Below are 22,355 nucleotides of genomic sequence, written 5' to 3' on the forward strand. Positions count from 1 at the left end.
TGCTTTCCATGTGATGCTAGTGGTAAAGAACTCACCTGCTAATGCAGGAGACACAAGAGACACTGGTTCAATCCCTGGGTCAGAAAGATCCCCAGGAGTGAAAAATGGCAACCCACTCCAGTATTCTTGCCTGGAGAATCCCATGGACAGAGGAGCCTGGTGGGCTACAGTCCAGAGGGTCACAAAGAGTTGGACACGACTGAAGCAACTTAGCACACAATGCCTGTATGTTGGCATAACTGAAAGTATAACAACAACTATATAAAACTATCCTCTACAAGTATAGAAGTTATCTTCCTGAACATAAAATTCATCAGCTGCTTTGTAGCAACTCTATAGAAGTTATCTTCCTGAACATAAAATTCATCAGCTGCTTTGTAGCAACTCTTGGTGAGAGATATTCTTGGAAAAGCAGTAAAAAAAAAAAAAAAAGTTGGTGAAAGCAACTGTTTTTCTTTATAGGAATTGAATTTTCCTTATGCATACCTACCTTATTGTTGAGAGTAACTGTAAATGGATTATAATGACTGATATTAAGCCAAATTTTCCGTCAGCCAGTTTGTATCCTCTTACCTTGGTAATTGATAACGAAGGGAGTGCTTCGGCCTCAGCTCGGACTTGGTCAAGTTTGTTTTCTGGTACAAAGAGTTCGTGGATGCCTTTGATTACAGTATGGGGTACAATGTTCTGAAAGGAAGCAGACTTGGTAACCATTTGGAATGGAAACTATATAAAGGACACTTCAGTAAATAGATGATCTCTCATGACTTTGTAAAATTATTATTATTTTTTTAAAAGTGCAGTCCACCCACCTGCTCCTGTAGAAGCTCTACCACCTGCTGCATACAGTCGCTCACGGAGGACAAATTGGTTTTAAGCACAAGCTCAGGAGTTTCAGGTTTTTCATAATCAGAATCAATACCCGTAAACCCTGCAAAGCAGAAGGCTGCAAGTAACATCTGCACCAACAGAACAATGTTTTGACTCAATAACACATAGCACATGTTGGAATAAATGTTTTCAACTATTGTATTCAGATTAAAACAGAAAAGGTCAAACCACCTTCCTTGACCTCCAGCCATAGGTAAGAACATTTACACCTGTGTTTTCAATAAAACCTGAGTCCAAGCCCTCTGCAGTTAATTAGAATGGAAAAGGAAGACAAGAGGGAGGAAAAGTCTGAAAGATTCCTCCTAAACACACAGTCACGTACATACATCTGTTTTAGTTCTCTGAACTTGATTGCTTATGGCTGGGGTGACAAGTTCTTGAGAAATACAAGCCCACATTTTCATAAGCCCATGGAGACATTGAAGATATTACAGTTTGATAAAAAGTTGTGTATGCTATATGTAGTTTTGGAAAACAGTCTTTGAAACTTCAGACAGATTTCTGGGGACAGACATATAAACTGGTAGCATAAGTAAGTGGCAAAAGGGCTACTGAGCTGGCAGTCTTACCTTTGATCTCCCCAGCTCGGGCCCGTTTGTAGAGGCCTTTTACATCTCTCGTTTCACAAATGTTTAGAGGCGCATCTACAAATATCTCAAAGAAGGGCAGTCCTGCCGATTCATGGATTTTGCGGGCGTTCTCACGATCCTGGGGAAAAAATTACATTTAAAAATGTGAGAAGACGGACTTCCCTGGTGTTCCAAAGGCTAAGAATTCACATTCCAATGCAGGGGACCCAGGTTTGACCCCTGGTTGGGGAACTAAGATCCCATATGCTGCAACTACTGAGCGCCACAACTGGAGAGCCCACACACCAGAACTAGAGAAGTCCACGTGCTACAACAAAGATACCATGTGCGACAACTAAGACCTGACATGGCCAAATAAATGAATATTAAGAAAAGAAAGTAAGAAGAGGTTTCACAATGAAATTCATCACAAACACGGTACTCTGGTCTTCCATGGCCTTAAGATAACACTAGGGTTTGAGCTCTGCATAGGTGGCAGGAAATTAGCCCTTTAGAGAAGTTTCACTCTAGTAAACAACTCTCCCAAGGACTTGAAAAAGAAAAAGAAAAAACATGGAAAAGAATACCAGCTAAAAGACAGGGCTGGCAACATGACAGTATTTCATTCCAAGGATATGTTCAAAGTCATTGTGTCTTATTTGTAGCTCACAGCAATTTTATGCTTTAAAGCAGGAGAATTGACACTCCACCTCATTGATTTCAACATTAAACACAGAAAACCTGGTGCCTTGTCAATGAACTGCTGTTTTCTTTAGTCAGGCAAGCCCTCTGACTTTTTGGAGAAATAAAAATTACTGAGCTTCAGGAGTTTTCTTGTTTACCTTTTTCTCCCTTTCACCTCTGGCCAAGTGTACTTACCATTGTGAAAGAGGAAGGGTTTATGTCAACTGGAGCCCTGGCATCTGGAAATGAAAGGACTCTCTTTATATAACCAATATTAAAGAGAGGGAATGAGGGAGCCAGTGAGCGGTGAGGGGAGGGGGGGAAACAAAGTGTGGCATTGCTCTGTCGTCCCCTCCACCAGCTCCTCATCCTGGCAGTTGGAGAGCCCTGGCCCTGCGTGTGGGAATCGTGTGTGTTGCCAAGTCATTTTACCTTTGCAAAAGGAGAAATGAAGCTGGTAATGCAGACCAGACCAGCGTCAGCAAACAGCTTGGCCACCTCTGCAATCCGACGGATATTTTCTTCTCTGTCCCAAGGAGAGAATCCAAGGTTTTTGTTGAGGCCATGACGGACGTTGTCCCCATCGAGGGAGTAGCAAGGAATGGCGTGGGAGACGAGATACTCTTCCAGAGCAAAACTGATCGTTGTTTTTCCAGCACCAGAGAGACCTGTTGAGAACAGTCAAGACAAGACTAGAAATGTCTCGGTTTAAGATGATAAATTGTGATCGATCCTAAGTTTTACCTAATTTAAGAGTAATTAAAACCCTCATGGCGATCATTTGATTGACCTCAAATCCAAACCATTCAAATCTAGAAAAAGTGAAATTTACTGAAAGTTAAGTACTCGCATTTCTTTCAAATCGTGAAATAACTATTTGTCCTTTATTAGGATTATGGCCTTTCAAAGCCATAATATAGGGAAGACTGTTAATAGGGAGACTTTGGCAGGCTCCATACAGTACCCAGGGGTTCTACTTTTGAGACAGGCTGGGACCTGGGACCCTTTACTAGAATGCTTGCACCTGAACAAAGGTCTCCTGGAGCAACAGATACAAAAAAACTATAAGGGACTCAAAATAACTACACCCTGGCATAGTTGGAGCGAATTATAAACAAAAAGATACAAAAACCCCACAAATCAAGTGTCACTTCTGAGGTGCCTGGGAGCAAAAGCAGGGTACTGCGGCATGATCCCTGCACACAGCACCGCTAAGAGGGTCAGCGGATCACCTAAGCCATACACCCAGCCCGTCCTGCTCCTCCTCTCCTGTCCCCTCCCCTGGAGGGGGACGTGGTAACCCACTCCAGTATTATCGCCTGGAGAATCCCATGGACAGAGGAACCTGGTGGGATACCGTCCATCGGGATGTAAAGAGTGCAACACGACTAAAGCGACTTAGCACACAATGTGATAAATTCCTCTTAAAACATGTCCAGTTGTAGGACAGGAGAAATGAGATTCCTAAATCTCTGGTACATTCTTTTGTATCAGAAAATGAGAGAAATAGTAGAAATTTCCAAACACAGTTAACTGTATTAATATAGATCATTGGAATATTTATTTTAATACATTGAAGTAACACCAGTTATATTTACTGAGAGTTTTACTAGGGACCAGGACCTCTGCTAAGCACATACATGCTTTATTTCCATTCAGTTCTACCTATGTATCTACGAGGAGGTACTATCTTCATTCTCATTTTACAAATAAGAGGCTTAGCGAGCTTGATCCAAAGTCACACAACTAATGAAGGTGAAGCTGAGGCCCAACTTCAGTTCCCTAGATTTGAAGAATCTGGTTTCTCCTGATTTGCCTGGTCAGTATCCAACATCTGTAATATGAGAATAAAAAATAAATAAGGACAAGATTTTTGAAAGTAAGAAAAGATGGGGGAAGTATACTTTTGAGATTTTGTTTTTCTCTTCCACTAGTTCTTTTTTTTCTTTTCAAGGGTGTTTCAAATTAGGAAAAATGGACTCTGTGTATATGGTTTTTTAAAAAATATTTATTATTTATTTGGCTGTGCCAGGTCTTAGTTGTGGCATGTGCAATCTTCAATCTTCCTTTAGTTGTGGCATGAGAACTCACTTGCGGCATGTGGGATCTAGTTCCCTGACCAGGAGTGGAACCCAGGCCCCTTGCATTGGGAGCACCAAGTCTTAGCCACTGGACCACCAGGGAAGTCCCTGTATATATGTTTTGATTCCAAATTTAAATGAACACATGAAGGCAAACACATTGCAAGAGGGAAATGTCTGGAGTGTAGCCATTTTATCCACTGCTGCACAACACGTCTCTTAGAGGGAACCTGGGGAAACATATCAGGCATTGAGACCAGTGAACCTGCCTTCTGGAACAAAGCAGGCTCCGTGCCCACTGTGCAGCCTCACCCTGGAAAGTGGGAAAAGTTGCTGTTCCAAGGGTAGATGAAACCAGGAAACCAAGGACAAGTGCTGCAGGCACTAGGAAATAACTTGAAAAAGAAGAATGTGGCTGCTTTAGACAGGAACAGGAAAGGCTCGGAAGAGCAAGAAAAGACACAAGGCAGGCCCTTGCTTGTTGTGTTTTTTAGAATTATCTTCAGGTTATAATAAATACACATTTGCGAGCAGACAATAACACATAAGTTGATTTCATAACCTGGATAAACATATCTGTGCATCTAAGTTCATCTCCATGTGAAATATTATGTCTACAAAATGAACCTGGTTTTTTTTCTTTTGAGTTCAGTCTATGCCAGACCTGCATTTCCAGGCATCAGCTTCCTCTACCTATACTCAGAGAGTAAGGTAATAGCCCAGGACTAATTCCAGTTCTGTCACTAACCCTTAGCTTTGACACTCTGGGGCTATAAAAACACAAGTAAAAGAAGATTTATTTGGTCACCTCAGTGGGAATGAGTTATTTTTATACAAAAGGGACCATCCTCAGCTACATAGAAAATATAGAGTTTTTCTTCTTGCCTGGATTTTAATTTTTTTAAATAAGTAAAAAAGCTCCCTAGAATGTTAAAACATCTGAAAAGAATAAAGAACATCTCTAATGGACAGCCAAATGCTTGATGTCAAATTAGGAAAGCTTCATTTTTAACTGCCAGTGGACATGGAACAACAGACTGGTTCCAAACAGGAAAAGGAGTACGTCAAGGCTGTATATTGTTACCCTGCTTATGTAACTTACAGGCAGAGTGCATCATGAGAAACAATGGGCTGGAGGAAGCACAAACTGGAATCAAGATTGTCAGGAGAAATGTCAATAACCTCAGATATGCAGATGACACCACCCTTATGGGAGAAAGTGAAGAAGAACTAAAGAGCCTCTTGATGAAAGCGAAAGAGGAGAGTGAAAAAGGTGGCTTAAAGCTCAACATTCAGAAAGCTAAGATCATGGCATCCGGTCCCATCACTTCATGGCAAATAGATGGGAAAACAGTGGAAACGGTGGCTGACTTTATTTTTTTGGGGGCTCCAAAATCACTGCTGATGGTGATTGCAGCCATGAAATTAAAAGACGCTTATTCCTTGGAAGGAAAGTTATGACCAACCTAGAGAGCATATTAAAAAGCAGAGACATTACTTTGTCAACAAAGGTCCATCTAGTCAAGGCTATGGTTTTTCCAGTAGTCATGTATGGATGTGAGAGTTATATAAAGAAAGTTAGATAAAGAAAGCTGAGTGCCAAAGAATTGATGCTTTTGAACTGTGGTGTTGGAGAAGACTCTTGAGAGTCCCTTGGACTGCAAGGAGATCCAACCAGTCCATCCCAAAGGAGATCAGTCCTGGGTATTCATTGGAAGGACTGATGTTGAGGGTGAAACTCCAATATTTTGGCCACCTGATGCAGAGAGCTGACTCATTTGAAAAGACCCTGATGTTGGGAAAGATTGAAGGCAGGAGGAGAAGGGGACGACAGAGGATGAGATGGTTGGATGGCATCACTGACTCAATGCACATGAGTTTGGGTAAACTCCTGGAGTTGGTGATGGACAGGGAGGCCTGGAGTGCTGCATTTCATGGGGTTGCAAAGAGTCAGACATGACTGAGCGACTGAACTGAACTGAAATGTGTTTAGGCATGAAACTGAGGATTACAGAATTCCTGAGAGCTGAAAGGGAATGTCATAATCAACTTGTCCATCCTTTCCTGTCAAAGAGGTGTAAACAGAGAACTAGAGACATTCTATGACCTGATGTAAGCCCTATTTCTCACAGATGGATAGAATTAGGACTGATACCCAAGCTTTCTACTACAGCTCTCAGCCTCCTTCTAATGTTAAAATACACATGGAATATGTATATGTGACACATAAAATATGTCACATTATTTTCCTTAAAATTGTGTGTTACCACCAACTTTTAGTCAAAATAAAATACATTTAGATCTCAACACAGAATACCTGTCATCCATACGGTACATCCTCGGAAACCACCCCGCGTTCCAACCACCTGCCCTCTCTTATTCCTGCTCACGTGATGGGCCTGATACACGACATTGGTGGATTTCTGCTGGTCCTCCTACAAAACAAGAGAAAGCACAATATTCAATTAATAAAATAATAAATCTCATATGTATATGTATAATAAAATAACAGACTACATAGTCTTCCCCAACTAAAACTCCTCCTTTACAACTGGCATACAGAGTGACATTAATTAATTCTACTCATTTAGAAACAGACACTGCCTTTAGAAGACCCATCACAGCTCTTGGAAAGTATAATTTGAATGAGACAACAATTGATACAATGTAAAACTTCTGGTCCCAACCATTTTAAAATGTCTACTTTTAGCCAATGGTTAGCAGAATGTCTTTGTTTCTATAAATGCAAGTTCTTCCCAAGTCCTCTGGGCATGAACAGCCCAAATACTCCAGCTGCTGGGGAAGTACTAGGGTGAGGCTGGTTGAGCTTCACTCTCTAGAGAGCCACAGAGAAGGGTTAAAGGCCCTTATACCCCTTCTTCTCCCACCCAGACATAGACATCAGTGACTAGAGAGTTTCTCCCTGAAATAGGACTCGTTTTTCACAAGCACTAAAATCTGCTTCCACTTTCCCAAGGGTCAGTGCATGAGCTTTTTTATCTACAAAAAGCCCTGTAGAAATGGAAATGTACCAGTTATTAGTCTTGGAGACTAACTCAAATCTCAAATGTCTTTATTTTGGTTGTAATAAAATCAGCTCCTTGAGGGCACAGATTATCTGATCCTGACCCTAAACTCTGGAAGGTATATATGTCTGATGAACAAAAAAGGTAAAATGAGTCAGTAAATACAGTTTGTAGTGGACATTTTAAAAAGTAATATGTGAATATGTGATCCAAGGAGGGAAAAGGAGGTGGGCCAGGGAAATTCATAATGATTGTCACATAAAAATTAAAAAGTTGAGAACCACCCATATGTGTCCTTGGTATGGTAATTACATTTCTAACGACATTGGAAAAGATCCAATGCTGGGAAAGATTGAAGGAGAAGGGGGTGGCAGAAGATGAGATGGTTAGATAGCATTCACTCAATGGATGTGAATTTGAGCAAACTCAGGGAGATAGTGAAGAACAGTGAAGGCTAGTGTGCTGCAGTTGTAGTCCATTGAATCACAGAGTTGGGGACGACTTAATGACTAAACAACAACGACAGATGTAATCCAAGTTGCCAAACTGTAAAAATCTGTGAAGCCTTTTAAACACTGAACATGTACACCCATCAGAGCTAAAAAAAAAAAAAAGCTCCAATATTCTTTGAGCAACACCCAGAGAGTCTTAGAAAACTCTGGGTCACATGAGCAAGTTTTATATTCTGGAGCAAATTAAATTACCTCTTTATGGTTTCCCTTGAGTGGTGGTGGGGAATCAAAGAAAATACAAGTAGGGCTATTTGGAGGCTCCTATAGATAATAGGCTTCCCTGGTGGCTCAGATGGTAAAGAATCTGCCTGCAATTCAGGAAACCCAGATTTGATCCCTGGATCAGGAAGATCCCCCGCTGAAGAGAATGGCAACCCACTCCAGTATTCTTGCCTGGAGAATTCTATTGACAGAGGAGTCCAACAGGTTACAGACCATGGGGTCACACAGAGTCAGACATGACTGAGCAACTAATGCACACACACACAGATAATGGATGGGAGCATACTTTGTAAACGGCCAAGTTCCCACAGACGTGGATTCTGACATGATCATTCAGTGGATAGCCCCAGCAGGAAAGTCTGGAGACAGGTGGATTAGGACCAGGAAAACCACCTCAAGACCAAGAAGGAAGGAGCCCCCTGCTGGCCCTCGGGGGCCCAGAGAAACAGTGCACACCCGTAGAGGTGGGCATGCTAGTGAGGCACAGAGCCCAGCAGAGGGAACAGTTGGCAGGAAATGGCAATATTAGTGTCAGCAGCAGCCAAGGGGAAGGTGTTGAAATCCGGGATCAGCTGGGTTAAGTTACCTAAAACTCTCCAAGGCAAGAGGCCCTGATCATCCATCACACAAGCCCAGCTGGAATCCAAGACTTGGAAGGGTTAGGACACAGTCGCAGAATGCAGTACACTAGACAGCAGGGTTGGCTTGCATGAGAGGCTTCAGAAACGGGTTCAAATGAGCCTACTCCATGAGATATTCTAGCCGTCTTTTCCCTGGGTGAACAAATCCCCTGAAAGTATCCTGAGTCTTTTGTGTCAAGTACACTTTATGACTCAAGAATAACATTAAGATTTTCTCTCTCTCCATTTCCTTGTTAATCACTGTCATTAAATTTAAGAACACTGTGTCTGGATATCAGGCCCCAAAGTCCATTCATCTGTTCATTTGCTGGTTTTTTTTTTTTTTTCCAGTAAATGTTTGTGTAAATGAGATCCTACTAAGTGCCAGAGGCCATACTGGGAATACAGTAAAAAAAACGAGGCAGAATTCCTGGCAACATTGGGCTTCCCAGGTGGCACTACTGGTAAAGAACCTGCCTGCCAAATGCAGGAGACACAGAGATGTGGGTTTCGATCCCTGAGTCCGGAAGATCCCCTGGAGAAGGGAATGGGTACCCACTCCAGTATTCTTGCCTGGAGAATCCCATGGACAGACAGCCTGGTGGGCTACAGTCCATAGGGTCGAAAAGAGTCAGACACAACTGATGCAACTTAGCATGCACACAGACACAGACAAAAAAATTCACGTAACTGGGCTCATCAGAGGAGGAGGGGCGGTCTGAGACACATATATTTCCCTACTATATGAAGTGTATGACTGTTAGCATAACTGAAGCCATCTTGGGCCCTTATGGTACTTCCTGTTCTTCTGCTGACCCTGCCCAGGACTGTACTGTAGTGAATGAATTCTTTATCTTCAGGGCTTTGTAGTTAACAGATATTTTTTAAGAATCATTAGAACCAGGTGACCTCTATGCTTTATTAGTCCCCAAACAATGATGAAAACCTTCACTGATGTATTCCTGATGTCCATAAAGTTGTCCATTCATAAATCTTACCATAGAAATGCATGTCCTATTTCCAAGTGCCCACCCCCACATTCTAGGTTAACTATAAAATTGAACCAATGGCCCCTCAGTGGCAGAGTACAGCTGTGAATGCCTCTGGATCATTGTTGACTCAATCCTGATCCCACCCTGTAAGTTACCATATAATAAAGTGATCCATTGATTATCTGGAGTTGTCTGCCTCATTCTTTTGGTCTCAAGATGCCTTCTCAGTTCAGTGGGCACTTCATGTTCCCTCCGTCCTCTAACGTGAGGATACATAAAGAATATTTGCAACTCAGTAATAAAGAGACAACCCACGTTTTGGAAAATAGGCAAAAGATTTGAAATCTCTTCACAAAGGAAGATAAACAGATGAACCATAAGCACATGAAAAGGTGTTCAATGCTATTAGTCATGAGAGAAATGCAAATTAAAATAAAAATGAGATGCTACTGATAACATCTAATGTTAGCAAGGATATGTTCTCATATGTTGGTAGTGAAAGTTTAAAGTGATCCAACCATCTCAGAAAAAAAGAAAAAAAAAACCTGTAAGTTCCTTATAAAACTAAACATTTACCGTCCCCTATAACTCAGCAGTTGCATTCACAGCTGTTAACTCAAGAGAAATGAAAACTTCTATCCACAAAAAGACTTATACAAAGAATATGATTAGGGATTTTTTGGGACAAAAACTGGAAATAACCTAATGTCCATCCACAGGAAAATAGGTAACAACAACAAAACAAAACTCCCAAATTGTAGAATACTCTTCTAATGGAATACTAGTCAGCAATAAAAAGATGATAATAAATGAAAACATTTTGCTGAGTCAAAGAAATCTCATTCAACAATACTACATGTGATTCTATTTATGTGACATCCCCTATCAGGGAAAACTAATTTGTCAAATCAGAATAAAAGTTGCCTCTGGGTGATGGCCATGATGTGCATCTTGATAAGGGTTTGAGGTGCACAGGTGTTTGCATTTGCCAGAACTCACAGAATGTACTCTTAAGATGTACTCGTTACATGTAAATTTTACCACATGCAAACAAGAGCCATTTTAAAGATTTTTTTTTAATGTGGACATTTTTTAAAGCTTTTATTGAATTTGCTACAGTGTTGCTTCTGTTTTTTTCTGTTTTGGTTATTTGGCCATGACATGGATCCTAGCTCCCAGTCCAGGTGCTGAACCCACACCCCTATACCGGAAGACGAAGTCTCACCACTGGACCGCCAGGGACGTCCCAAAAAAGAGCCTTTTTTTTTTTTTTTTTAGTAACCAAATAAGAAAATACCTAATAAGAGTCAGATGGTGGAATAATATTGTTCAACTCTGCTGCATTTGTAGAAAAGGGCTCTGATCCCATCACAATATATTTGACCTAAAGGGCTCCTGTCCACCTGTGCACCTGAATGCCCACCAGTGCTTAATTTGTCCACAGAGATTTTTTTTTTAATTTCTGTCTTTTCGTGGTTCCCTCTCCCTGCAGGCTGAGATCCAGAATAAACTCCAGGCTGTGTTTGTCTTCTGTGGAAACTTTGTTATGATCTTGTTAATTGCTTCCCCAACCAGTGCTTGGTTTTCAAAAACATCAGAGCCCACTGGAAGGACCTGTTCTCTTATGGTATATAATAGTTAATCCCTGAATGTATGGTTCTTATTAACTGCATTTTAATCATGGATGTTTGTCCAGATTTTCTATTACTCCAACAATGTTTCAAACAAACAAAGATTTTCTATTACTCCAACAATGTTTCAAACAAACAAACAAAATCTTTTCAGATTGCCAGGTATGGTTGGGGTTGGGGGGGGGGTTGTTTGTTTCAGAAAGATATCTTGCTTCTTATTAACCTCAAATTTACTCTTGATTTTCTCCAAAAGGCAAACAAATAAAATAGAAACAGATGTTTTGAAGACTATTTGAACTGCAGAGGGGCAGGGCAGCTGAAAATTTTTCCTTGTTGAATGAAACGTTTCCTCCCTTCTTGAGAGCATATGGTATTCTAAGCTTTGGAAAGAAAGTGGCTGCCAGAAAAAGGATTCTGTCTATGGAAAGCAAAGCACATGTTAAAGAAAAAAAATGCCTGCTTCCTTCTGTGAGAAGGGGCACACAGACGTGCCCCACACCTTGTCTAACACTGTCACTTAGCAGGAAGTGGCCCAGAAACCACAAAGTTGGTGGCATACTTCTCTTCTGGATCCCTAAGGGGAAAAAAAAAAGGCAAAAATCCCTACCTTCTTCCAGGTCACTGACACAGAAAAACACCCTCCAGCATGCACAGGAGTCACAGAGAATGGATTTTGGAGTCAAGCAAATATGGGTTTGAAACCCTCTTCATAACCTACTTGCTCAGTGACCCTGGGCAAGTGATGAACATTGTTGAACCTCCATTTCCTGTACTATAAAATAGGGCTAAGAATAGTTTCCTTGTAGGGCTGCTGAAAGGATTAAATAATTGTCTATATAAAGTACCAAAGAAAACATAGGACACGGTGAGGTGTTGAGGCTGGTGAGGCAAAGCCGGCATTAATCTACTCTGGACTCAGCACGGTAGTTTGAGGCTGAAGTCACCCAGATTTAGGAGTGTTCTAAGGCTTAGGTCCACTCTAAGTCAAGTCTAGGGATTGTGGGGCTCATGATCAAGTCAGACAATGGCTAGGAGAGCACTTTGTAGGGCTGAAACATCACACACACACATACACACATGCACACAAGGATGTTGCTGCTATTCTGGTTACCATTCTCTCTGACCCAAAGCCCAGCCAGTAATATGCCCCTCTGACATGCCTCAGTTTGATGCCTCCTCATTCTCCCCCAAACTGACTGCTCTTCTGTTGGCTGTCTCAGTCATGAAACCTTCGGTCATCAGCACGAAAATGGCCTTTGCCCCACTCAGCCTCATGAGCTATTGAGTTGGGACTTTACCTTCCAGCCCAGGCTTGAAGAGTATGTCTCTGCCAGGTCCACCCTTCACTCCCATTGGCAATGCTGAAAGGGGATTAAGTAGGAAGGAGTGTCTGGAATTCGGGGTTCAAGGTCATGGCAGACTGCCTCAGTCTTGGTTTTTCATGACTAGAAGAAAAGCAGCTACACGGGGAAAGGACTTCAGCTGATTTGATGGAGGGGCAGGGCATCCCGGGAGCCAAGTTCCAGCCTGTGTCACAGTGAGCAGGATTATGCAAGAGAGGACTCTGGAGGAATGAGGAAGCTGGAAACTGCATGCCAGGTTGTGAGTTTCTCAATGCTCAAAGGTTTTTTGGCATGTGCATAATGTCTTCAGTCAAAAACAAGTAAGTAGATTTGAATTCCCTCTACACCCTGCTGCCTCCCACACAGCTCACACAAATCCACTTTACTTCTCTAAAGACAGCACCACTATTGCCTTTGAACTTGGCCCTCACAGCTATTGGGCTATGGTTTCATTGCTCTCTTGCTGATTAAAGGTGCTCCAAACCTCTTTGACTTCAATGTGCAGTCTGAAGATTCATTTAAAGATTCAGGTGCAGAAAGCAGTGATCTCAGTAACTGGCCTCTCAGGCTCACCATAGGAGCATTCCCAGGCATTATCTCACTTATTGTTCAAAGCCTGGGAGCTGCAGAGGCTGTGCGTTGTGACCCATTTACAGATCCTCAAACTACTAGCTGCGGAGAAGGCAATGGCACCCCACTCCATTACTCTTGCCTGGAAAATCCCATGGACAGAGGAGCCTGGTAGGCTACAGTCCATGGGGTCGCTAAGAGTCAGACACAACTGAGTGACTTCGCTTTCACTTTTCCCTTTCATGCACTGGAGAAGGAAATGGCAACCCACTCCAGTATTCTTGCCTGGAGAATCCCAGGGAGGGGGGAGCCTGGTGGGCTGCCGTCTATGGGGTCGCACAGAGTCGGACACGACTGAAGCGACTTAGCAGCAGCAGCAGTAGCAGCAAACTACTAGCTGAAGTCCCACACCTGGAAGGCGCAGGACACACTGCCAGGCTTTCCAACTCTCAGTGTAGGTCTTACTCTGCCCAGACAGAACTCCCTAGTTTCCAGGTCCTAGCTGTGTGACCTCTGTGTCACAGCTTCCTCTGCTGCTTCTGCTGCTAAGTCGCTTCAGTTGTGTCCGACTCTGTGCGACGCCATAGATAGCAGCCCACCAGGCTTCTCTGTTTCTGGGATTCTCCAGGCAAGAATACTGGAGTGGGGTGCCATTTCCTTCTCTGCACAGCTTCCTCACTGAGGACTAAATGAGATCATGTCCATTATGGCTTTTGATACTACATAAAAATGTAAACAATCAAAAGATTATTCTTACATCATTTTCATTACTTAACCTGAGTAGCTTCAAATGTTTTACAATTACAGATATTTATTTATGTTTCTTTCCTTTCAGAGTATTTCCTTTGGGTCAAATAACCCAAAGTGAAACAACTGAGTATGAAGAGTTGTGAACTATTTCATAAGTCTCATTATGTACTGCCAGTAAGATAAAGTCATTTTCCAGTAAGATAAAGTCAAGTTGCCAGGCTACATGGTATACCTGTTTTTAAATATTCCAACTGATTTGTTATGTTTGCAATTTTAATATTTTTCCCCCCAGATTACTTTGTACCTATTTAGTTACTAGTAAGAATATGTATTTTTTCATGTTGTAAGTTACTTACCATATTTGTATGTTTGTCTCTTTTGGATAAAAATTTTAAAAAATAAATATGAACATTTTAAGGAAAAAAATAAAATATATGTATCTATATGTAGAGGGCTGCAAGGAAAAAAAATCTGGAAATGCTAAGTGTAATTGTCAAATTCTGTTGTGCTCAGTCGTGTCCAACTCTCTGTGACTCCATGGTCTATAGCCTGCCAGGCTCCTCTCTCCGTGGAAATTTTCTAGGCAAAAATATTGGCGTGGGTTGCCAGTTCCTACTCCAGGGGATCTACCCAATCTAGGGATTGAACTCACATCTCTTCTGTCTCTTTCATTGAGGGTCAGATAATTCTAAGTAATTATATTTCTTCTTATCTCTACATTCTGATTTTTCTATGTTGAACTTAGAAATAAATATATTTTTAATTATAAATGATTTCTCAACCAGAAAATGGTAAAACTAAATGGTTTGATGCTTGAAGGCTAACAGACCTGTGTACCTGAGTTACAAGGTACATTACAACCAACAATAACCAGACAAAATCAAAATTAAGAAACTAAATGTTTGAGACAAGTCTCCCTAAAATACAAAATAAAGTACACTTCACTCTAACAGATAAACTTTAAAGTACAATCTATTTCACTTGATCAGGAGTGATGGTTGTTTTTGGCATACCATTATTTCATGCAGAGGAAAAATGCCCATAGAGAAGATAACTGTGGCTTTTGGAAGCTGATATCACAAGCGGGAATCTCTGTTCACTCTTCTATACATTCTATTTACAAGGCAGAGTCTAGGTCAGCTGACTCCCTTGTGGGAAGCTCCCAGAAAAAGGTGCCCCAACAATCTTGGTCTAAGATCTGTAAACAGCTGAAAATCATGAAGGCCATGTTACTCCACTTCAGTGCAATCACTACCCATACGACATTTAAGGTTCAGCTCCAGTCCTGCGGTTATTGGTAGATAAGGAAGTTTTAACTGAAAAAGTGTCACTAAATTCAAAACTGAAAATTTGTTTTCAAAAGGAGTTTATATTAATGACTGTTGTTAAGTTGTTAAATCGCTCAGTTGTGCCCAACTCTTTTGTGACCCCATAGACCGTAGCCCTGCCAGGCTCCTCTGTCCATAGGATTTCCCAGGCAAGAATACTGGAGTGGGTTGCCACTTCCTTCTCCAATATTGAAGATAATATTGTTCTAAATTATTCTGTCTAAAGAGAGATCACGGATGATAGGATTAGACATCTGAGCACATTAAATCCAATTCTAGGAATACAGTTTCCACAATAAGATGTATTTGCTTCATACCATCCTGAGATGGTATGAAATCACTAACTCCATAGGGTTATACTTTGTGTTAAACTACTCTTTAATTACAAAGGCAATATCCATATCACGTAGCCAGTGACAAACGACCAGTTGTGAAAACAGAGGCAAATGAGTTGGCAAATTTCTGAAAAGACCAAACTAAATCATTTGTCAAAAACAGTCACTGGGCAATATAGAAATGATACAAATTTGAAATTTATAAATTAAAATTTGGCCCCATAAAAGAAGAACGTATATCAAATGTCTTTAAGATCCCAAATGATCACTTTTCACCAGTTCCTACTACGGAAGTATTGATTGAATAAACTAATGCTGTGAATGAGAAAACAACTTAAGGGGAAAATAAACCTGCAACTAGGTTGGTTTGACTCTTAGAAGCCACCACGAAATAAAACCACAGACTGAGGTCAAATGACAAGAATTTGTATGCAAAAAAAAAAAAAAAAAAGACAACCGACATGGCTTTGCTTATTAAAATATTTTACATAATTTTTTCAAAGCATCTGTGAAACTCACTATTTTGGGGAAATTCTGGATGGCACGTTCAGACAATCCGCAAGCATCATTCAGATGCTTGTAAAAGAAAATAAAGAAGCCCCTCCCCTCGGGAGATGGTACCATTAGGATAGAGGTCCTCTCGATTCAGGGCATCTTAACAGCTAGATGGGCTTCCCTAGCTGCTCCTGTGGTAAAGAATCTGCCTGCAGTGCAAGAGATCTGGGTTCCATCCCTGGGTGGGGAAGATCCTCTGCAGAAGGGAATGGCAACCCACTCAGGTATGTTTGCGTGGGAAATCCCATGAACAGAGAAGGCTGGAAGGCTACAGCTAGATGGCAACCCAAAGTCTGTGCAGCAGTTAAGAGGTGGCGTCTCATCTGGAAGGGAAGGAAAGAGACTATGAGCTTCCAGTGGTTGGGGAACAGCTCAGCTTTGACTTTTCTAGATACTCTGCAGGCACAAGTTTATGACACTGGAGAAGTCTGACACCATCTTCTACGTTTTGAACCAGCTCTCTGTATAGTCACAGAATCTTTCCACTCGTCTAATACACCAGTGACTGCAAGAACGTAACCTGCTCTGTGCTTTAGGTCTTACTTCTGCTCACGTGCCCCTGAGCCTGATTTTCCTTTGACTGCAGCCCCTCATGGCGCTCGCTTGCAGGGCCATCTGGCTCTTCCTCAGGCTCCGGTCTCCACCTGACTCCCTGCGTCACACTCGGTCCCAGCCTCTCCCGCAGCTTGCGAAGCACGAGCGCGCGCAGCTCCCTGGCGCCCTCTGGGTCGGGGGTCCATGCTGCGCGGGACTGGACTTCACCACCTGCGAGGGGAAGAGGGGCTCCTTTGGAGCCCGGGAGCTGGCGCGCGCCCACCGCGGTGCAATGCGGGACCCGGTGAACCCACGTGCCAGGATGCCAGCTCCGTCCCCTTGCCGCCCTCTCCACGCCCCCTCGACGCTGCGAGGCCCGGCCTGCGCCACTACGGGTGCAATTGCTTGCGTGCGTGCTCAGTCGTGTCTGACTCCTTGTGATACTATGGACTGTGGCCCGCCACTGTGGCCCTCTGTCTTTGGGATTTCCCGGGCAAGAATACTGGAGTGGGTTGCCATTCCCTTCTCCAGGGGATCTTCCCGACCAGGGATTGAACCCGTGTCTCCTGCATTGGCAGGCGGATTCTTTATCACTTCACCACCTGGGAAGTCCTGGGTCCAATTGTTAAAAGTTGCCAATGGCGCAGGGCGCACACTAGGCAGACCAGCAGGATCCCTGCCATGGCCTGACATTCACGTTTGACAGAACCACCAGGTGGGGTCACTTGCCATTCACATGAGAAAAACACTAGACAAACTCCAAGCATTCTACCAAATACCTGATCAGCACTCCTGAAGAGTGTGAAGGTTATCAGAAACAAGGACAGTTTGAGAAGCTGTCACTGTCAAGGGGAGCTTATGGAGACATCACAACTAAATTTAATGTGGAATGGGATCCTGGAACAGAAAAACTGTTTGGTAAAAATTAAGGAAATCTGAAAAAAGAAAAAAAGCATGGACTTCAGTTAATGATAAGGCGTCTTCAGTCCCTTAACTGTAATAAATGTACCACACTAAGGTAAAAGTTAGTAGTAGGGTAAGCTAAGGGCAGGGCATTTGGGAACTCTATCATCTTCTCAATTTTTTCTGTAAATCTAAAACTGTTCTTAAAAAAAGAAATCTATTTCTTAAAAGAGTGCATTTTTACAAGATTTGGCAATAAAAAAACTGTGAAAACCTGTACATTTCATAATCACCTTAGCCTCTGCACTACTGGATTCTTTATCTGTCCTGATCGTATTTCTTAAAAAAATCAGCAACTCTTATTATTTTACTTCAAATTTAAGTATTAAAATTACTTGGAGTTTCTGAGAAATCCTTTTATAAGCACATCAAAGAGTAAAGAGGAAGGACAGAAAGAAAAATAGATAAGACATTGATAAGAGTCAAATACATAGATAACAAGGTGTGACATACCCACTTGATTTATGGGGACATTCTAAAATATTACAAGTAAGATTTTGGTTTTAGAGGAAACTGATGAAATCTAGCAGTGTTCTCTCTCTTCTGAACTCCTTTTGTCCCTCCCAAATGGAGGTGAATTAATTTTATTTCAGCCCTCTTATGTCTCCAAACCTCCTGTTATGACACACATAGCCCTTAATTTTCCATATGGAGGGAGGAGAGTAAATAAAGAAAAAGGAGGAGAAAGAGGGAGATCTGAAACTCCTTAGGGGAGGGGAAAAAAAAAAACCCAAACTTTCAAAAGGCTATGTTTTTTACTTCAGAAACAGGAAAGTGGAAGAGAAGCTATTAGATGAAGTTTACTGCAAGGTAAGAGTTAATATTTTTGGATTGAAGAATCCTGAAATTGCATACAGTCCTAGAGTGTACCCAGTATGGAAAAATATGTGGCTGAAATTTGGGGATGTATGTGTGTGGAGTTCCTTTTCAGGACCTCCAGGGTAGGGGAGTCCCACACCCACAGATGCTCACAAATCTTCACATGTGGACCAAAAAGCCTCCTTCAGCTAGTTGGAGGGGGACAGCTCACACCGGCACTGAGAAGCAGGTTGAAAGATGTTGCGTGAAGCCAGGGGAAGTGTAGATCCCTTGGTTATACTAGGGGTAGCAGTATTAGAGCAGTACATTAGACTGACATTTAAAAAAAAAACATTTCATGATGGAGAAAGATTCTTAAGGATGAAACTTTTCTAAGGCCTACATAACTCCTCTCCAGGTTAATTTTTGGAACGTGACTTGTTCTTAAAATGACTCAAGGCTTAAAGGAGCCACTGCTCTCATCCCTCTCTAATTAAGCATCATCCATCCACAAGTCTTGTTTTTCTTCATAGTATCTCTCATATAAGGATGTTTCTTCCAGTTTCTACTGTTAACACCCTGACTTAGACTCTTAGTATGACTCAACATGACCACTTTATTGCTCAGGGCTATTTCCCCATTGTGTGGTAAGCAGGCCTCCATATGGTCTTCAGTTTTGGTCCAGAACCAGTGGCCTTATTGGTGTCATTCTCTCCAATAAAACTTCCGGGTCCTCCTGGCTCAATGCTCAAATATAATCACATTTCAGTCCCCAGACCTCCAGATGCTATGACCTTCTTCTCCAGATCTGACCTTTGCTTGTCTTCTTGACCATGATCTGGAGTCCCGTCTTTGCTGGACTACCCTCCACTGCTGTGAATAAATATCTCTGTGAATAAATGGCCCTGCTTTGGAGAAGGCAATGGCACCCCACTCCAGTACTCTTGCCTGGAAAATCCCATGGACGGAGGAGCCTGGTAGGCTGCAGTCCATGGGGTCGCTAGGAGTTGGACACGACTGAGCGAATTCACTTTCACTTTCATGCATGGAGAAGGAAATGGCAACCCACTCCAGTATTCTTGCCTGGAGAATCCCAGGGACAGGGGAGACTGGTGGGCTTCCATCTATGGGGTCGCACAGAGTTGGACATGACTGAAGCGACTTAGCAGCAGCAGCTTTTCAGACCTTACCCCTTGCCATGGTTGCCTATGAATCTTGCTCTTTCTGATCTCTCCAGGATTGTAAAGCATCCATCACATCCACCCCTTGGCTCAGAACTCCTTTAATAATTTTTAGTTCTCTCACTTCCTCTTCCAACAGACAATCGATGAATTTTCTAAAATATCTTTAAATCATGTTACTTTTATATTCAAAGCTTTCGATGGCTCCCCATTGAATAAAGTCCTTCCACAGAATAAAGTCCTGATTCTTAGATTGGAATTTAGGCCCCCCGTTTGCACGCTTCAGTGACCTTTTCAATCACGGTTGCTATTCTGAGCTGCAGAACTTCTGCTCCGACCAGGAGGTCTCAAAGTATCCTGAATACAGCTCATTCTGGCTTTGCACCTTTTCTCATTCAGCCCATCCTACCTGGAACAATCGCTCCATACCCTCAACACACTGCCTATTCTTCAAGCAGCTATACAAAACACCCAGCCAGTTACATACTCAATTCTTAGATTAGAGATCCCTGTAGAACGTGTACAAAAGCTGCCAATTCAAGGCATTGAGAACAGAAACAGACCAGCCAAGAATTCCTAAAACAATGTTTCCCTTTCATTTTATCCCTATGACCACCCTTTTCTGGAAAATTCTCTCTTTCCTTAGCTTTCAGGATATCATTCTATTCCTGTGCCTTTCTGCCTTCTCACTTCTCCTCCATAGGCTCCTTCACACAATCCTCAGGTCCTTTAAATGTTGGGGTTCTGCTCTTCCCCTGTATATTCCTCAGTGACTCTCATCTGTTCCCAAGGCTTTGTTTACTACCAAAATGCTATGCAAAATCTCTATCTTCAAATATTAAATGCTTAGCAGGTATGGTCCCCCAGAACCACTGAAACTCAGCATCATCAATAACTCATTTTCTTGTCATTGCCCCTTACTCCTTTTCCCATATTTCTCATCACTTGTAAGGGCCCACATTTCTATTATTTAAGGTAGGAGACATCCTACTGCTCTCTCCCTCATTAAAAAAAAAAAAAAATCAATATATCACTGAGTCCTGTCAACTTTAGCTAAGAAATACTTCTCAAATCACCTCACTATTGTTGGGCTTCCCTAGTGGCAAAGACAGTAAAGAATCTGCCTGCAGTGCAGGAGACTCAGGTTTGATCCCTGAATCGAGAAGATGCCCTGGAGAAGGGAATGGGTAACCACTCCAGTATTCTTGCCTGGAGAATCCCGGGAAAGGGGAGCCTGACAGATTACAGTCCATGGGGTCTCAAAGAGTTGGACACAACTGAGTGACTAAGCACTTACCATCTGTTATTAGCTAATCACTCATGAGAACCTTCCTGACAGCCTTCAAACTGGACCCCTCACCTCTTTCCTCATCAAGTTATCCTCTCCTTTGCCTCCACAGTAACATTCTCTTGGCTTCTATGGTAAAGTACATAGACCTCACTTTGGGCCACGACCTACTTTTACCTACTCCTCTCTGTGGCATTGAACTCCATGAACTCCAGTCACACAAACCCCAGAACAACCCTTTTTTTCCCCTGTGCTTCTGCACTTTCACCCATATTCTCCATGTTTGGAGTGCCCTTCTCTCAACGTGTCTGCTTACTCACTCATGAAGGTGTGGCATAAACATTGCTCTGAGGCTTTGACTAATCTCCCCACCCACAGACAAACTTAGCTTCTTCCTGACCCCACAGTATCCTGTTTCTACTGATAGCTCATTTCCCATACTTACTTAAGACTCTGACATAAGACTCTGAGAGGGTATTTGTTAAAAGCACAGGATTTTTAAAAAACAAATCCCAGGACCCTCTCCAAGAGGTTCTGATTCATTTTGTCTGGGTTAGGACCCAGGAACCTGTAGTTTGTTTTCAAAGTGCCTCGGGTGATTTTAATGCTCAGGCACATCTAGGAAACACTAGTGATATTAGGGAACTCATGTTAATTGTGGTTATAGTAGTTTCCCCTTATCTGCAGGGAATACATTCCAAGACCCCCAGCAGATGGCTGAAACAGCACATAATACTGAACCCTGTATAGACTATGCTTTTTCCTCTTAATAGGCTGCTGCTACTGCTGCTAAGCCGCTTCAGTCGTGTCCGACTCTGTGCGACCCCATAGATGGCAGCCCACCAGGCTCCTCTGTCCCTGGGATCCTCCAGGCAAGAACACTAGAGTGGGTTGCCATTTCCTTCTCCAATGCATGAAAGTGAAAAGGGAAAGTGAAGTCGCTCAATCATGTCCGACTCTTCGTGACCCCATGGACTGCAGCCTACCAGGCTCCTCCGTCCATGGGATTTTCCAGGCAAGAGTACTGGAATGGGTTGCCATTGCCTCTTAATGGGCAGGTAGCTCATATACATCGTGGACATGCTGGACGAAGGAATGATTCATGTCCCATATGGGATGGAACAGGACAATGTGAGATTTCACTGTGCTACTCTATAATACTGTAGTTGCTCAGTTGCATCTGACTCTTTGTGACCCCATGCACTGTAGCCCACCAGGCTCCTCTGTCCATAGAATTTTCCAGTCAAGAATACTGAAGTGGGTTGCCATTTCCTTTTTCAGGGGATTTTCCTGACCTAGGGATTCAACCTGAGTCTCCTGCATTGCAGGCAGATTCTTTATTGTCTGAGCTATCAGGGAAGGCTGTACTCAGAACAGCACACAATTTAAAACTTATAACTTGTTTATTTCTGGGATTTTTTCATTTAATATTTTCACACTATGCTTCACTTCAGGAAACTAAAACTGCAGAAAGGAAAACAG

General features: G+C 42.4%; 1 protein-coding gene across 4 annotated transcripts in view; it reads right to left on the reverse strand.

Moving 5' to 3' along the window:
- The window catches only part of PAPSS2 (3'-phosphoadenosine 5'-phosphosulfate synthase 2), an 83,799-nt gene that overhangs the window by 30,715 nt on the left and 30,729 nt on the right, over positions 1–22,355 (reverse strand). For all 4 annotated transcript variants that reach the window (XR_014073106.1, XR_014073104.1, XM_081556883.1 and 1 more), the window contains exons 2-6: positions 6,543–6,660; positions 2,577–2,812; positions 1,461–1,599; positions 813–931; positions 574–687 (exon numbers count right to left, since the gene is read on the reverse strand). Coding sequence is in view for 2 of the 4 variants with exons in the window: in XM_081556883.1 (XP_081413009.1) it covers positions 574–687; positions 813–931; positions 1,461–1,599; positions 2,577–2,812; positions 6,543–6,660 (726 nt within the window). In the remaining 2 variants the exon portion in view is untranslated. The remainder of the gene's footprint in view (positions 1–573; positions 688–812; positions 932–1,460; positions 1,600–2,576; positions 2,813–6,542; positions 6,661–22,355) is intronic.

This window comes from Giraffa tippelskirchi, chromosome 2, assembly GCF_054371585.1.
Source record: "Giraffa tippelskirchi isolate mGirTip1 chromosome 2, T2T-mGirTip1v1.2.pri, whole genome shotgun sequence".
NCBI lineage: Eukaryota > Metazoa > Chordata > Mammalia > Artiodactyla > Giraffidae > Giraffa > Giraffa tippelskirchi.